The sequence below is a fragment of the Ranitomeya imitator genome, chromosome 2 (genome assembly GCF_032444005.1).
Source record: "Ranitomeya imitator isolate aRanImi1 chromosome 2, aRanImi1.pri, whole genome shotgun sequence".
Lineage (NCBI taxonomy): Eukaryota > Metazoa > Chordata > Amphibia > Anura > Dendrobatidae > Ranitomeya > Ranitomeya imitator.
This window is the reverse complement of record NC_091283.1, coordinates 340,236,913-340,255,239: the sequence shown is the minus strand read 5'-3', so window position 1 is coordinate 340,255,239 and position 18,327 is coordinate 340,236,913. Positions and strand designations below refer to the sequence as shown.

Genomic DNA, 18,327 nt, shown 5'->3' with positions numbered 1-18,327 from the left:
GGGAACCATATCAGACAACTCAAAATGAGGGAGGCATTCTGGATTCACAAATTAGAGACCCTAAGTCCTAAGGGTCTTAACAGGGAAATCGACTGGTTACTGTAACATGTTACTAATCCTCTACTTTACCTTCCAGACACGTTGAGCCCACTTCCCATTAGGTGAGTTTTCTTATATTTATCTCTCCGGTTTTGTTTTTATTTTATTTTATTTTTCATTATTTTTTCATTCTTTTTCATTTTCCCTTTTCGATTTTTATTTTCTTATTTTCCTATTTCCTTTTTTTATTTGTTATTTTTTCCATTTATTTTTATTGTTCAATTTTTCAATTTTTACCTTTTTACTTTTCATTTTCGTTTTGCCTTCAGTCCATTTACCATATTTTTCCTCATGCCAGCTCACCTTGGTTCTATTTCTGTTTCACTTTCATTATCATTCATTCCATGTCAGATCTCATTCCACACCCCCTCTATACTTCCATACCCCACACACACCCGTCTCTTCCCCCTACAGTGCCCACGTTCTGTTGGTACTCCCATACAATATCCAGTAGTGCGAGCCATCCCCTTTCCCATTGCCCTCAGCGTTCCTAGTAACGCTGTTACACTCCCACTTCTGGGCAGCACTCTGCCCTTTCTCGCTAGGTATACCATCTGCGCATGCGCGGCTCAGTCACCGCGTCACTTCCGGTCCGGGACTTCCGGTCCGGCGGTATTTTAGGGCGGCATTCCCTCCCTTCTCCACTCCTCAAGCCTCCCTCTAGGACTATGCAGCAGGGCGCGGGATGCGCCGCTGATCTCCAGACCAACCATTTTAAGGTATTTTGCGCAGCCATCTCTCCCTTCTCTCCCTGCTCTGCCAGTCACTACCGGACACCAGCAACCCATGGTTACTACTCTTTCCTCATTTACAGACCTAACGTATCTGTTACGGCCCTTCAGCCCTCTCTAACCGGGACAGCAGCCCTTACTGGCCTCATCACAAGGTATCTGCTATTACCTGTACTTGACCGCTCTGTACTCCTGTGGGCACTCCCTATTACATAGTACCCCTTAGCTTTAGCACTACTAGTGGGATCCTTATTCATAGGGACGGCATTTTGTCCATTGCGGTAAGCCCGCTACTGCCTATTTCATTACAGATACTACTCCATCAGGGTCACGTGTCTTATACCCATTACATGAGGAGGATGTTGTCACACACTTTGCCTTTATTTTCATTAATATTATAATCTTGTCACTGCGATAGGTTATGCCTTAATACTAAAAGGGGTCGTCTGCTCTTCCCTACTACTGCCACCTTTATGCGTGTATTTCCAAGGACTAGAGGTAAATTTTATACAGTCTATTACCATGATCCTCGATTCATATGACAATGGCTTCCGCTGTTCCTTGTCGTACGACCACCTGAGATTTAGTTGCTATGTACATAATGTTTTGTCTTACCTGTTTTCCCCTTTTTCTCCTTTGTTGGTGATTTAATGTATATGATTTTGTATATAATGTAATCTTGCCATATATTGTTATATTTTATTTATACGGTTTCTTTACTTTTCTAGTAACCCCATGAATAAGACCCGGGAGGGTCGAAACGTCGGGTTCATTGTCTACCTTACTTATGTGGCAACCAATATCTTGATTTGTCTTCTTGAATAAAATTGGCATATACCTTTTTGCATCATACCAGTATCGAGTGTGCGGTAATTTTTTATATGACCCTTCTCAGTATCTTCGTGGCTTCACAAACTAGCACAGAACAGCCAACCTTTGCTGTAAAAGGGAAAGTCTATTTCACAAACGCAGTTCGTCTCAAGCTGTGTAATCTTTCTTGCAGCCAACAACTCTTCCTTGCAGCCAGAACAGCACAAAATTCTCTCAGTTCTCTCTGAAACTTTCCCTCTACACGCTGCTTCAGCTCCACCCCCTGCACACAGCACCGACCAGTTCATTACAAACATAAGAGCAGGGGAGAAAAGCCGAACATACCATCACACCATACAAGGGGATGCAGCCTCTTAAAGTGACAGCATGTTTCTTATTGTCCATAACAGCACCACCCTCTTACACATGAGCAGCATGAGCAAAGACCTGCAGCACATGTGGGTGTCCATGACGGTGAAAGTGAAGCAGTCTTCCTTCCTGAAGCAAAGGCAGACCTACAGTTTGGCACCTGAGTGATTGATGCTGGGACTTGTAGACTACTGTCTGTATATACTACACTACATGGCTGTGCTATATAGTATGTGGGCTGTGCTATATAGTATGTGGGCTGCGCTATGTACTACATGGCTGTGCTATATACTATGTGGCTGTGCTATATACTACGTGGCTGTGCTATATACTAGGTGGCTGTGCTATATACTAGGTGGCTGTGCTATATACTACGTGGCTGAGCAATATACTACGTGGGTTGCTATATACTTCATGGGCTGTTATATGCTACGTGGCAGGCTGTGCCATATACTACATGGCTTGTGTTATATACTGCATGGGCAGTTTTATATATTACATCTCTGTGCTATATACTATGTGGCTGTGCTATATACTACGTGGCTGTGCTATATACTACATGGGCTGCTATATACTACGTGGGCTGCTATATACTACGTGGCAGGCTGTGCTATATACTACGTTGGCTGTTATATACTACGTGGGCTATTAATATGGCATTGTACTACACCTATATTTCTATGCTGTATCTGTGCATCATGAATCGTGGTTTGTGTTAAAGGGGGGGGGCCCACTGAGACTTTTTCGCCCGGGGCCCTCAAAAATCTGGAGCCGGCCCTGACCGTAAGGTAAGGAGAAGACGCTCCTCTGCGGATATACATTTTCGCATCCTGGTGTCCTGAAATGTTAGTCCTGGACGTACTGTCTCCAACAAGATATCAAAGACTGGTATTGACATTCGACAGTAAAGATAAAATTTGTCAGGATGTGTCCGCAGAGCTCTATACAGCCTCTGAAAATGTCCTTTACTGACGCGTTGTCTCAAAAGTGGATGCACCCACATTCTTCTCCTTCGCGTCCTCCTTCGCAGATGCACTATCACGGGGAATGGCTGACCAAAGCGACGAGACAACACCCAGATAAATAACACCCGCTGAGTTGTGGTGAAATGCAGCAACTCAGACATGGTGCCAACATAACAATACACCAACAGATGCACACCCACAAAATGGCCAGATGGGAGTGTGCCACCTGTTGCAGAGGCTTTAAATAGGGTTGGTGATGATGATTTTAATAAAATCCAGGCCTGAAAACCGTTAAATGTCAATTTTGTAAGGTTGCGAGAAAATAACGCATTACGGATGTCATACGGATTACATACGCAGAAGTACATGCGCAAAATACGCTGCCCCCCACTCCCCCCCCCCGACTTCCTACGGATGATATATGGATCACTATTTTGGGAACATTTCTGCGTATTATGCCTGTAAAATACGGACCATATTTCCCTACGCTGAGTGTGACACCGGCTTAGAAAACCATTTACCCCCAAAGGCTGATTATAGTCACAGCTCCGCTCCGTACACTTCGCACACACACACGGCTCCGCTTTATACACGTAGAACACACATGGCTCTGCTCCGTATACCCCATACACATGCGGCTCTGCTCCGTACACACGGGGCTCTGCCTTGCACACACCATACACACACGGCTCTGCTCCATACACCTCGTACACACGCTTCTCCATTCCTTACACCCCGAAAACATGCGGCTCTGCTCCGTACACCTGGTACACATGAGGCTCCACTCTGTACACCTCGTACACATGCGGCTCCGCTCCATACACCTGGTACACATGCGGCTCCGTTCCTTACACCCCGTAAACATGCGGCTCCGCACACCTTGTACACACGTTTCTCCGCTCTGTACACCTTGCCCACACGGCTCTGCTATATCCACACTGGTAGGCTATGTGCACACGTATAATGGTCCACTGCGGATTTTTCCACAGCGGATTTGATTAATCTGCAGGGCAAAAACGCTGCGTTTTTGCTGCAGATTTATCACGGATTTACCGCGGTTTTTCTGCAGATTTCACTGCGGTTTTACAACTGCGGTTTTCTATAGGAGCAGCTGTAAAACCGCTGCGGAATCCGCAGAAAGAGGTGACATGCTGCGGAATGTAAACCGCTGCGTTTCTGCATGTTTTTTTCCGCAGCATGTGTACAGCGATTTTTGTTTCCCATAGGTTTACATTGTACTGTAAACTCATGGGAAACTGCTGTGGACCCACAGCTGCGGATCCGCAGCAAAATCTGCAGCATGTGCACATAGCCGCCCTAAACAACTCCTGACCTCGCATAAACTTCCCCTCATCCAGCACCATGACAACCAGCACAGCAGAGTCCTGCATACACTGAGGCCCCTGATCATGTGACCCCTGACTCCTCCCCTCCTGTGACCTCATCACAGGTCCTGTGCACACAGAGCGGCCATTTGTGTGGAGTGCGGCTCTGCGGGTGGAGGTAGGTGCTGGAGGCCCCATTATTCTCTATGTGGAGTGCGGCTCTGCGGGTGGAGGTAGGTGCTGGAGGCCCCATTATTCTCTATGTGGAGTGCGGCTCTGCGGGTGGAGGTAGGTGCTGGAGGCCCCATTATTCTCTATGTGGAGTGCGGCTCTGCAGGTGGAGGTCGGTGCTGGATGCTCCATTATTCTCTATGTGGAGTGCGGCTCTGCGGGTGGAGGTCGGTGCTGGAGGCTCCATTATTCTCTATGTGGAGTGCGGCTCTGCGGGTGGAGGTCGGTGCTGGAGGCTCCATTATTCTCTATGTGGAGTACGGCTCTGCGGGTGGAGGTCGGTGCTGGAGGCTCCATTATTCTCTATGGGGAGTGCGGCTCTGCAGGTGGAGGTCGGTGCTGGAGCCTCCATTATTCTCTATGTGGAGTACGGCTCTGCGGGTGGAGGTCGGTGCTGGAGGCTCCATTATTCTCTATGTGGAGTGCGGCTCTGCGGGTGGAGGTCGGTGCTGGAGCCTCCATTATTCTCTATGTGGAGTACGGCTCTGCGGGTGGAGGTCGGTGCTGGAGGCTCCATTATTCTCTATGGGGAGTGCGGCTCTGCGGGTGGAGGTCGGTGCTGGAGGCTCCATTATTCTCTATGGGGAGTGCGGCTCTGCAGGTGGAGGTCGGTGCTGGAGCCTCCATTATTCTCTATGTGGAGTGCGGCTCTGCGGGTGGAGGTCGGTGCTGGAGGCTCCATTATTCTCTATGGGGAGTGCGGCTCTGCGGGTGGAGGTCGGTGCTGGAGGCTCCATTATTCTCTATGTGGAGTGTGGCTCTGCGGGTGGAGGTCGGTGCTGGAGGCTCCATTATTCTCTATGGGGAGTGCGGCTCTGCGGGTGGAGGTCGGTGCTGGAGCCTCCATTATTCTCTATGTGGAGTACGGCTCTGCGGGTGGAGGTCGGTGCTGGAGGCTCCATTATTCTCTATGTGGAGTGCGGCTCTGCGGGTGAAGGTCGGTGCTGGAGGCTCCATTATTCTCTATGGGGAGTGCGGCTCTGCGGGTGGAGGTCGGTGCTGGAGGCTCCATTATTCTCTATGTGGAGTGCGGCTCTGCGGGTGGAGGTCGGTGCTGGAGGCTCCATTATTCTCTATGTGGAGTGCGGCTCTGCGGGTGAAGGTCGGTGCTGGAGGCTCCATTATTCTCTATGGGGAGTGCAGCTCTGCGGGTGGAGGTCGGTGCTGGAGGCTCCATTATTCTCTATGGGGAGTGCGGCTCTGCGGGTGGAGGTCGGTGCTGGAGGTTCCATTATTCTCTATGTGGAGTGCGGCTCTGCGGGTGGAGGGATGTGCTGGAGGCTCCATTATTCTGTATGTGGAGTGCGGCTCTGCGGGTGGAGGTAGGTGCTGGAGGCTCCATTATTCTCTATGTGGAGTGCGGCTCTGCGGGTGGAGGTAGGTGCTGGAGGCTCCATTATTCTCTATGTGGAGTGCGGCTCTGTGGGTGGAGGTCGGTGCTGGAGGCTCCATTATTCTCTATGTGAAGTGCGGCTCTGTGGGTGGAGGTCGGTGCTGGAGGCTCCATTATTCTCTATGTGGAGTGCGGGTGGAGGTCGGTGCTGGAGGCTCCATTATTCTCTATGTGGAGTGCGGCTCTGGGGGTGGAGGTCGGTGCTGGAGGCTCCATTATTCTCTATGTGGAGTGCGGCTCTGCGGGTGGAGGTCGGTGCTGGAGGCTCCATTATTCTCTATGTGGAGTGTGGCTCTGCGGGTGGAGGTCGGTGCTGGAGGCTCCATTATTCTCTATGTGGAGTGCGGCTCTGCGGGTGAAGGTCGGTGCTGGAGGCTCCATTATTCTCTATGTGGAGTGCGGCTCTGCAGGTCGGAGGTAGGTGCTGGAGGCTCCATTATTCTCTGTGTAGTGCGGCTCTGCGGGTGGAGGTCGGTGCTGTAGGCTCCATTATTCTCTATGTGGAGTGCGGCTCTGCGAGTGGAGGTCGGTGCTGGAGGCTCCATTATTCTCTATGTGGAGTGTGGCTCTGCGGGTGGAGGTCGGTGCTGGAGGCTCCATTATTCTCTATGTGGAGTGCGGCTCTGCGGGTGGAGGTTGGTGCTGGAGGCTCCATTATTCTCTATGTGGAGTGCGGCTCTGCGGGTGGAGGTCGGTGCTGGAGGCTCCATTATTCTCTATGTGGAGTGCGGCTCTGCGGGTGGAGGTAGGTGCTGGAGGCTCCATTATTCTCTGTGTAGTGCGGCTCTGCGGGTGAAGGTCGGTGCTGGAGGCTCCATTATTCTCTATGTGGAGTGCGGCTCTGCGGGTGGAGGTGGGTGCTGGAGGCTCCATTATTCTCTATGTGGAGTGCGGCTCTGCGGGTGGAGGTCGGTGCTGGAGGCTCCATTATTCTCTATGTGGAGTGCGGCTCTGCGGGTGGAGGTCGGTGCTGAAGGCTCCATTATTCTCTATGTGGAGTGCGGCTCTGCGGGTGGAGGTCGGTGCTGGAGGCTCCATTATTCTCTATGTGGAGTGCGGCTCTGCGGGTGGAGGTCGGTGCTGGAGGCTCCATTATTCTCTATGTGGAGTGCGGCTCTGCGGGTGGAGGTCGGTGCTGGAGGCTCCATTATTCTCTATGTGGAGTGCGGCTCTGCGGGTGGGTGCTGGAGGCTCCATTATTCTCTATGTGGAGTGCGGCTCTGCAGGTGGAGGTCGGTGCTGGTGGCTCCATTATTCTCTATGTGGAGTGCGGCTCTGCGGGTGGAGGTCGGTGCTGGAGGCTCCATTATTCTCTATGTGGAGTGCGGCTCTGCGGGTGGAGGTCGGTGCTGGTGGCTCCATTATTCTCTATGTGGAGTGCGGCTCTGCGGGTGGAGGTCGGTGCTGGAGGCTCCATTATTCTCTATGTGGAGTGCGGCTCTGCGGGTGGAGGTCGGTGCTGGAGGCTCCATTATTCTCTATGTGGAGTGCAGCTCTGCGGGTGGAGGTCGGTGCTGGAGGCTCCATTATTCTCTATGTGGAGTGCGGCTCTGCGGGTGGAGGTCAGTGCTGGAGGCTCCATTATTCTCTATGTGGAGTGCGGCTCTGCAGGTGGAGGTCGGTGCTGGAGGCTCCATTATTCTCTGTGGAGTGTGGCTCTGCGGGTGGAGGTCGGTGCTGGAGGCCCCATTATTCTATGTGGAGTGCGGTTCTGCAGGTGGAGGCTCCACACCATAACTGTAGCAGGTAAAGACCCCAATATCCACAGGTGTCCCTTCTAATTGGGGGGAAAAACTATCCCCTCTAATAATCCTCGGACAGTTCTTTTTCCAATAATTTTTATTGATTTTGCAGATTTTTATGAAGGTAAGGGGAAAGGCGTAGGGAAACTAGGTAAAGGGGAAGGGTAGATAATTCCCTGTAAGACAGGGAATGGGAAAGATAAGACAGGCGTATCAATGTACGGTACATACAGTGGGGCAAAAAAGTATTTAGTCAGTCAGCAATAGTGCAAGTTCCACCACTTAAAAAGATGAGAGGCATCTGTAATTTACATCATAGGTAGACCTCAACTATGGGAGACAAACTGAGAAAAAAAAATCCAGAAAATCACATTGTCTGTTTTTTTAACATTTTATTTGCATATTATGGTGGAAAATAAGTATTTGGTCAGAAACAAAATTTCATCTCAATACTTTGTAATATATCCTTTGTTAGCAATGACAGAGGTCAAACGTTTTCTGTAAGTCTTCACAAGGTTGCCACACACTGTTGTTGGTATGTTGGCCCATTCCTCCATGCAGATCTCCTCTAGAGCAGTGATGTTTTTGGCTTTTCGCTTGGCAACACGGACTTTCAACTCCCTCCAAAGGTTTTCTATAGGGTTGAGATCTGGAGACTGGCTAGGCCACTCCAGGACCTTGAAATGCTTCTTACGAAGCCACTCCTTCGTTGCCCTGGCGGTGTGCTTTGGATCATTGTCATGTTGAAAGACCCAGCCACGTTTCATCTTCAATGCCCTTGCTGATGGAAGGAGGTTTGCACTCAAAATCTCACGATACATGGCCCCATTCATTCTTTCATGTACCCGGATCAGTCGTCCTGGCCCCTTTGCAGAGAAACAGCCCCAAAGCATGATGTTTCCACCACCATGCTTTACAGTAGGTATGGTGTTTGATGGATGCAACTCAGTATTCTTTTTCCTCCAAACACGACAAGTTGTGTTTCTAACAAACAGTTCCAGTTTGGTTTCATCAGACCATAGGACATTCTCCCAAAACTCCTCTGGATCATCCAAATGCTCTCTAGCAAACTTCAGACGGGCCCGGACATGTACTGGCTTAAGCAGTGGGACATGTCTGGCACTGCAGGATCTGAGTCCATGGTGGCGTAGTGTGTTACTTATGGTAGGCCTTGTTACATTGGTCCCAGCTCTCTGCAGTTCATTCACTAGGTCCCCCTGCGTGGTTCTGGGATTTTTGCTCACCGTTCTTGTGATCATTCTGACCCCACGGGGTGGGATTTTGCGTGGAGCCCCAGATCGAGGGAGATTATCAGTGGTCTTGTATGTCTTCCATTTTCTAATTATTGCTCCTACTGTTGATTTCTTCACTCCAAGCTGGTTGGCTATTGCAGATTCAGTCTTCCCAGCCTGGTGCATGGCTACAATTTTGTTTCTGGTGTCCTTTGACAGCTCTTTGGTCTTCACCATAGTGGAGTTTGGAGTCAGACTGTTTGAGGGTGTGCACAGGTGTCTTTTTATACTGATAACAAGTTTAAACAGGTGCCATTACTACAGGTAATGAGTGGAGGAAAGAGGAGACTCTTAAAGAAGAAGTTACAGGTCTGTGAGAGCCAGAAATCTTGATTGTTTGTTTCTGACCAAATACTTATTTTCCACCATAATATGCAAATAAAATGTTAAAAAAACAGACAATGTGATTTTCTGGATTTTTTTTTCTCAGTTTGTCTCCCATAGTTGAGGTCTACCTATGATGTAAATTACAGACGCCTCTCATCTTTTTAAGTGGTGGAACTTGCACTATTGCTGACTGACTAAATACTTTTTTGCCCCACTGTATAAATGCTTTCGAAGATTACGTAGTTATTTGTAGCTAAACAAGGCTTTAAAGTGAACCTAGAGACCTGTCAGAAAAACAAGTTAATTAAAGTAAAAGTACATTATATTATTCTGTACACGTAGGCCCGTCATGTCTGGAAGTACCCCTAAGGCAACCCTAAACTGAATGGGGGGAAAGTTCAGTTCTTAGAAGTAGTTAAGAAAGTGAAAAAACTTCTTATAGTAGTGAAGAAATAACAGAGTTCTTTTAATCAGGACAACCGGAGCGAGTATCCAGGAGACCCAGGTTTTTTGTAGAGAAATGTCTGGAGGAGCCCGTTGAGATTTTGATTCCAGCACCTTTAAGGAAAACAACTCCCTCTTCCGGAGAGAGTATATGGATAAGTTTGCAGGCGTATTTCACTCGGAGGGTTGAGGACCTAGTCCAGGTATAGGGAATCCCAGCTTGTAGAAGAGCGCGTGTGGTTTGGGAAATTGCTTTCCTTTTTTGTAGAGTTTCTTTTATGGGGATGAGAGAAATTTTTGCTCCTTTGACACGTCGAGGAGGGCATTTCTCAACCAATTTGGGTAGAATGACACTATGACATCGGTTGCTAATTCGTGCGAGAGAGAAAGCGGTCTGCGGATTCTGAATGCTTTATCAATCAGATGGCTCCCATGGGTACCAGGAACTCCTAAGTTGGGAAGTTTGGATCGAATCAGAAATTCCTCTAATCTTGACGTTGTTTTTTCTCCTATAGTTCTTGTACTTGTCCAGATCTGATCTGAAGAAGGCGATGTCTCTTTGGATTTTATTTCTGAGAGTGAGGGAAGAGTTTGCGTAGTGCTGGGTTTACTTTTTTTTTTTTATAAGTATCGCATTTAGCTTTATCAGAGGTTCTGGATGGAGCGGAGTGGTTATCAATGGCCGCTGTCATTAGTATGTCTTGGATGATCTTTTTAACAAAGGTTTCTGTAGCTTTGGGGTTATTTGTCATCATGGACTCGGGCCATTCAATTTTGAGGGCATCCAGTATAACTCTGTGGTTAGCTTTATTATGGGGCAAAGAGTCCATTGAGATTAGGAAAGCTTTAAGTATCATGATCATGAAACCTTCTGTGGGATGGTCATCCGACGCAGGAATCTCAACTATTTGGGATAGGAAACAAGAAAAACACTCGGGGTTGGAGTTTCCAGCTGGCTTAAAATAATCATGTGAAGACGCATTTTCCGAAGAGGAGTATGAAGATGAGCTTTCGTCAGAAAAGTCACTGAGTTCATGATCAGATGAGTCTGTATCTATAAAAAAATTCCTCTGAATGTATGCTCCCCAGATTCTCCCGTGAACTGTTAGAGCCGTCCGAGCGATTCGACAGAGTCTCATTGTCAGTGTTGGCTGTATGAGCGTGTAGATCTTCCACTTTATATGAAAATCTACGCTTCTCCAAGTAAGCTATGAAGTCATCAATAGAGTTGTCACTGCTTATCAGCGCTGATGGTGCTTTATAGTGTCTTTTATCCGGTTTGTCCCCATGTATAATGTCCCCCTGTATGTTCCCTGTAAGTTTCGTGCAGCTATCAGGGGAATTAGGGGTGGCACACCTCCTTTGAGATGCATGGGGCTGCAGCATACCGTCGCGGTGTTGGGGCGGTGTAGCGCTCACCGCATCATATATGGGCTGGGTGGCACAGCTTTTATCATTGGTCCCCGTCCTTATGGGTAAACTGAGGGGTTTTAGTTTCTTCCTTTGGTGGCCGTTTGTCAGTATGAAAGGCCTGCTGCTGGTGTCATAATTCCTGCCGCGATCATGGCCTTCCCCATCCCCCTGCTGATTATCGCAGCCGGCATCTGCCGCCATTTTCCCCTTCCCCCTGCGATCTCCTGTCTCTAGGGAAGTTCCACAGCTGGCTCCCGCTTTCTTACTGGCATGGTGGCGGTTGTCGGGCCAGTCCCGCTGCCGCTGTGTCCTGTGGCTGTGGTTCCCCTGCCGACCGCAGCCCCGGCACAAACTCCAGAGCGCTGATCCTCAGCTGCTGCGGCGCGGGCGCCATCTTGCTTCCGCTCCCGGCTGGCTTAGTGGCCGCTTTGTCCCGTCCCTTGTCCTCAGCGCTGCGTGACTGGTCCGGAGCCATGGTGGCGGTGTTAGACCTGCCGGTCAGGATCTTCTTGTGCCGCGGTGTTTCCCGCAGCCTCGGCTTGTGCTGGGTGCGGGGAGGTCCAGGCTTTGTAGTTGCTGATCTGATCTGAGTCTCTCCATGTCTTGTCAGGGCTTCATTCCTCCCTGCTCCTCTCCGGCTCCAAACAGGGTCTCTCATATTAAAAATTAGCTTTAGCTTGATTAGCTCCTGGCATGAAATAAATGCTTTAGGAGTCAAAAGTCCACTTTTTAGTACGCTTTAGGTAGCTTTTTTAGGGGAATTGGCAGGAGCTCCTAAGGAACACGTCTGCTCCCTTCCCCTAGGAAACCACGCCCCCCCCTTGGACAGTTCTGACAAACACGGAAAAGTGCCCCTTTACCCTGAAGAGTCACAGATTGTGGGGCTGTTATAAGGAGACAACAAAAAAAAACCTAAATATAACATTTTATAAGAATCACAATGGTTTTGTTCCTTTTCTGTTTATAGATACAAAAGACCCAACTATGAAATACAGAAACCAAGGAAACATGTATTACTCTCATAGTACGGGACCCCAGACAGTATAATGTTCCCATAGTACTGCCATCTTCAATTTTATTTTGTTACATTTAAATACCTGTGTTTGATGTCTATCATTTAATATATGGAAGCCTACTGGAAAATGCTTTAAAAAAAACTTCATATGCAGAAGGGAAAAAAAACTCTGTACATGGAGAATTTGGCATCAAATATCTCCTGTCTTGGTTCTTACAAGCAAGCTTTTAAAAAAGCCTCAAACTTGTGTGTGTGAATCAGACCTGAGATCTAACGTGATAGAAGATTACAGTGCGGGGAAGACGGGAAACCTTTATATAGACGGCCGGTGGTGATGGAGTCAGTGACGGACTCTGGACAAATATGTTTCTAGAGCCGTAGAAGATGAAGATGTCGTCCTCATCATGAAGTAGTTATTTCTCCTGTCACGTGTAATGAATATCTCCTGCAGTATTGCTAATGCCGATTCCAGTGTCGGTAAATGAGATGAGAATTAGCGTTATGGAAGATGAGCCTATGAGAAACGAATTCAGCTGCCGACTCCGAGGAAGAAACTGCTTGTTGTCTGTGGCCTAAATATATAGATTTTATTAGTAGATGTAAAGAAGGAAACTAAATATTGTAAACTAATAAATCTCATGTTTCCCTTATTATCTCCAGTAATTATACTATTACACAGGTTTTTATGATGTTACATCGGCTCGTGTTCTTCTCATTCAGGTCTCTACAATATTGGATCCTGTCAGTGAAGATCTATCTATCTATCTATTTATCTATATATTTTTTTTTTTTTTTTTCTTTTCCTGATTGACCCATCAAAGATGGATATGGACAGAGACAAGATGGCGGAGAGGATAATACACCTCACCCTAGAGATCCTCTTCCGGCTTACTGGAGAGGTGAGAGATTCTGATGACGTCACATTACATCATTCTTATCTATGGGAATAACAGAGGGACAGAACTGGAGAGGTGAGGACTCTGGAAATGTCTGTAGTGAGATTTATTAATGTGTCTCTCCATAACCAGGATTACACAGTAGTGAAGAAGACCTCTAGTGAGCGGTGTCAGGACCCTGTGTCTGAGGGATGGGGAGGACCCCTGAGCCCAATCACGAGGCCTCCTCCTCACCCCCTGATCCATGAGGACAACAATGACCAGAAGATCCTAGAACTCACCTACAAGATGGTTGAGCTGCTGACTGGAGAGGTGACACTGCTGGGACATTATACAGTAATGCTATGAAGGGATCGGGATTGGGGGGATGACGATATCATTGTATTTGTCAGGTTCCTATAAGGTGTCAGGATGTCGCTGTCTATTTCTCCATGGAGGAGTGGGAATATTTAGAAGGACACAAAGATTTGTACAAGTACGTCATGAAGGAGGTTCCCCAGCCCCTCGCATCACCAGGTAATAAACAGGACTAAATACATGCGGCCTGTAATTATCTGTATGTAAAGAATGAATTCATTCCCTGTATGTGTTTCCTCCAGATCTATCCAGTAAGAGGACAACACCAGAGAGATGTCCCCGTCCTCTTCTTCCACAGGACTGTAAACAAGAAGATCCCAATGTTCCTCAGGATCATCAGGTAGATATAATCTATAATAATATATAATCTTTATTTTTATATAGCGCTAACATATTCCGCAGCACTTTACAATTTGCACACATTATCATCGCTGTCCCCGATGGGGCTCACAATCTAAATTCCCTATCAGTATGGCTTTCTCTCAGGTAGATGGAGAGAAGGCGTCATGAGATCTCCCCTATGATGTGTAGACAGCTGTGAAGTTCCTGTGTTCAGCCTTGTTTTATCCACCAGTATTATATGTTTTATATGTAATGAGAACAATGCAGATGGCTGGCAGGGCTGCCACCAGGAATTTCAGGGCCCCATATTGTCAAAACTTTTGGGCCCTCTTGGGACTTTGCCCAGGCTACACCCCAGCTCCGCCTCCAACACTCGACCCTTCCACAGTCCCACTTCCCGCTCATAGAAAAACTTCACATCTGTATCTGTATAATGTGTTGTGAATTCTGTGGTCAGGCTCCCTCCTGTGGTCATGAGTGGTACTTCGGCTGGTTCTGTCCATGAGCTTCCTTTGGTGGATGTGAGTGGGGCTGCGGCTTCTGAGTTTCCTTCCTCAGGTGACGAGGTTAAGTCGTTAGGTGCTGTTCTATTTAACTCCACTTAGTTCTTTGTTCCTGGCCTCCAGTCAATGTCCCAGTGTTGGTCTTGCTCTCTCCTGGATCGTTCTTGTGGCCTGTCTGCCCAGCATAAGCTAAGTTCTGCTTGTGTTACTTTTGTTTGCTATTTTTTCTGTCCAGCTTGCTATATTGGTTTGTTTTGCTTGCTGGAAGCTCTGGGACGCAGAGGGAGCACCTCCGTACCGTTAGTCGGTGCGGAGGGTCTTTTTGCGCCCTCTGCGTGGTTGTTTGTAGGTTTTTGTGCTGACCGCAAAGCTATCTTTCCTATCCTCGGTCTATTCAGTAAGTCGGGCCTCACTTTGCTAAAATCTATTTCATCTCTGTGTTTGTATTTTCATCTTTACTCACAGTCATTATATGTGGGGGGCTGCCTTTTCCTTTGGGGAATTTCTCTGAGGCAAGGTAGGCTTATTTTTCTATCTTCAGGCTAGCTAGTTTCTCAGGCTGTGCCCGAGGCGCCTAGGTCTGGTCAGGAGCGCTCCACGGCTACCTCTAGTGTGGTGTGATAGGATTAGGGATTGCGGTCAGCAGAGTTCCCACGTCTCACAGCTCGTCCTGTGTTATTAGTAACTATCAGGTCATTTTCAGTGCTCTTAACCACCAGGTCCATTGTGGTTCTAAATCACCAGTTCATAACAATAATGCATCCCATTGTCATATATAAGTGAAATGCACTTGATAGTCATATATAGCAGTATAATACACCCCATAGTATTATTATGCTCCCCATTGGCATATATAGTTGAATAATGCAGCCCCATTGCAGTATAATGCATCCCCACAGTGGTGTAATGCAGCCCCATAGTATGATTCACCTCATAGTATAATGCAGCCCCATAGTGGCATAATGCATTCTGTAGTATGATGCACCCCCATAGCAGTACATTGTACCCCCGTAGTAGGATATTGCAGCCTCACACTGCTGCTTTACAAAACAAAATGTATCCTTACCTGGCTGAGGTCCAGCGGTGTCCTCCACTTGATTCATCTGAGGAGCGTACCATCATATGAGAGTGACGTCATACGCCGGCAACATGCCCACTGACATCAGCTGCCAGCTTGTTATCTCCCGCAAGGCTACAGATTTTAACTGGCTGTACGTCTGACGACACACAATCAGTTGAGATGCTGGGGCCCAGTGCTCGCCAGGCCCTATGCGCCAGTTAGGGCAGTAATGATCTGATGGCAGGTTTAGAGCTGATCATAATGTGACTTCTACATCCGTCGGTAACTTTTACAATATTTGTTTCAGGGTAAAGCTCTGACCCATATTAATGCTACAGAGACATATGCGAGTGGTGATGAGCGGTGTAAAGTGGAGATTCCCACATATGACTACCCAGGTGAGTAGTCACCACTAAATACAGAGAAGTCACAGATTCTTCTCAGTCACTGGCTGTGGCTGCTTTATCGGTGATTTAGTCTGGCCGTATCACAATCGTGTGATCACCATTTTGCCTCTAGACCTCAGCATTCTCCTCCATCCAAATTTTGACACATCAGCTCTACGCTATTATAAAAAATTTTCTTTGAATCTACTATATAATTGTCGAAGGGTCCTTCTGTCTGTCCTTCTTTCTGTCACGGATATTCATTGGTAGCGGCCTCTGTCTGTCATGGAATCCAAGTCTGACGGCCACAGTCTGATTAGTCCCTCCCTACTCCCCTGCAGTCAGCACCCGGCACCCTCTCCATACTCCCCGCAGTCACTACTCATACAGGGTTAATGCCAGCGGACTGCGTTATGCCGTGGATAACTCACTCCGTTACCGCCGCTATTAACCTTGTGTGACCAAGTTTTTACTATTGACGCTGCCTATGCAGCGGCAATAGTAAAAACATCTAATGTTAAAAATAATAAGGAAAATAAAAAATCATTATATACTCACCTTCCGCCGCCTTTCCCGCTCCTCGCTACGCTCCGGTGACCGCTCCATGCAAGCGGCAGGTTCCGGTGGCAAGGATGGTATGGGAGAAGGACCTGCGAAACACAAAAGGGTACACCGAGGAGACTTTAACAATGGTGGGCCCTGACGGTAAGGAGCAGGGATTGGACACCTCCTGCACTCACCTGAGGATGTGCCCTGCTATTACTAGCGTCCTTATACGGGTTCTTTCACCCCGTCATCAAGCAGGACGCCTAATCCCTCACTTGCCCTGCTTCTGTACCTAAGTAGAGAATTAGCAAGTGAGAACACTGGTCTAACCACTGCACTAAGTAGTTAGAAACACGTGTGCACAACCGTATGAGGTGCACGGGTAGGTTCCCAAACCGTAATCAGCAAATAATACAGTGCCGGGTTTTGTATTATTAACCACTGCACTAAGACACCACAGGGAAAAGGCAACACAAAACAACGCACAGCAGAGTAAGGCACCAAATTACTGCATTCAACTGAAGCACCACTGAACCAGCAACCCCCAGTCTTCAGCACAGTTGGTATCCAAAGGGACCTGTATAACCAACAGTCAGCTGATGCATCAGGTGACCTTTTAAATGAAGGTGGGAGTGGTCACCACCTGCAAAAGCAAACTAGGCAGCAATGTAATTACACCAGCGGCCACCAGGGTGGGGAGGAGCAACTGTATTAACCCCTGATAACCTGAAAGGAAAAAAGTTTTAATCTGAGACGCCAAATCTGCCACAGATCCAAACATGGATCGTGACAGATACAGACACAATACAGCTTTAACCCCTTCCCGACCTTTGACGCATACGCTGCGTCATGAAAGTCGGTGCCATTCCGACCCATGACGCAGCATATGCGTCATGGAATGATCGCGTCCCTGCAGATCGGGTGAAAGGGTTAACTCCCATTTCACCCGATCTGCAGGGACAGGGGGAGTGGTAGTTTAGCCCAGGGGGGGTGGCTTCACCCCCTCGTGGCTACGATCGCTCTGATTGGCTGTTGAAAGTGAAACTGCCAATCAGAGCGATTTGTAATATTTCACCTAAAAAAATGGTGAAATATTACAATCCAGCCATGGCCGATGCTGCAATATCATCGGCCATGGCTGGACACACTAATGTGCACCCACCCCACTCCTCCGATCGCCCCCCCAGCCCCCCGATCTGTGGTCTGCTCCCCTCGGTCCTGTGCTCCAATCACACCCCCCGTGCTCTAATCAAACCCCCCCGCACTCCGATCACCCCCCCCCCGCACAGCGATCACCCCCCCCCCGCACAGCGGTCCCCCCCCCGTGCTCCGATCCGCCTGCCCGCACAGCGTTCCCCCAGTCCGTGCTCCAATCCACCCCCACCCCCCGTGTTCCGATCCACCCCCCCCCGTGCTCCGACGCCCCCCCCGTGGTCCCCCCCCCACCCCATCATACTTACCGATCCAGCCGGGGTCCCGTCCGTCTTCTGCCTGGGTGCCGTCATCTTCCAAAATGGCGGGCGCATGTGCAGTGCGCCCGCCGAATCTGCCGGCCGGCAGATTCGTTCCAGAGTGAATTTTGATCACTGAGATATAATCTATCTCAGTGATCAAAATAAAAAAAAAAAGTAAATGACACCCCCCCCTTTGTCACCCCCATAGGTAGGGACAATAAATTTTTTTTTTTTTTTTTTTTTCCACTAAGGTTGGGGTAAGAACTAGGGTTAGGGTTAGGGGTAGGGTTAGGGGTAGGGTTAGGGTTAGGGTTAGGGGTAGGGTTAGGGTTAGGGTTTCGGTATGTGCACACGTATTCTGGTCCTCTGCGGATTTTTCCGCTGCGGATTTGATAAATCCGCAGTGCTAAACCGCTGCGGATTTATGGCGGATTTACCATGTTTTTTCTGCGCATTTCAATGCGGTTTTACAACTGCGATTTTCTATTTGAGCAGTTGTAAAACCGCTGCGGAATCCGCAGAAAGAAGCGACATGCTGCGGAATGTAAACCGCTGCGTTTCCGTGCAGTTTTTCTGCAGCATGTGTACAGCGATTTTTGTTTCCCGTAGGTTTGCATTGAACTGTAA

General features: G+C 48.3%; 1 protein-coding gene and 1 long non-coding RNA gene across 2 annotated transcripts in view; both read left to right on the top strand.

The window, feature by feature from the left end:
- Positions 1 to 742: 742 nt before the first annotated feature.
- Positions 743 to 1,328, top strand: LOC138663684 (uncharacterized). Its single transcript, XR_011318224.1, has 3 exons — positions 743 to 818; positions 914 to 985; positions 1,249 to 1,328. It is a non-coding gene; the product is annotated as an uncharacterized lncRNA (long non-coding RNA).
- Positions 1,329 to 4,426: 3,098 nt separating this feature from the next.
- The window catches only part of LOC138663681 (oocyte zinc finger protein XlCOF8.4-like), a 29,798-nt gene continuing 15,897 nt past the window's right edge, over positions 4,427 to 18,327 (top strand). Inside the window, exons 1-6 of the mRNA XM_069749976.1 lie at positions 4,427 to 4,477; positions 12,978 to 13,055; positions 13,185 to 13,364; positions 13,445 to 13,568; positions 13,652 to 13,749; positions 15,622 to 15,712. Of these exons, the coding sequence (XP_069606077.1) occupies positions 12,978 to 13,055; positions 13,185 to 13,364; positions 13,445 to 13,568; positions 13,652 to 13,749; positions 15,622 to 15,712 (571 nt within the window). The 5' untranslated portion in view covers positions 4,427 to 4,477. The remainder of the gene's footprint in view (positions 4,478 to 12,977; positions 13,056 to 13,184; positions 13,365 to 13,444; positions 13,569 to 13,651; positions 13,750 to 15,621; positions 15,713 to 18,327) is intronic.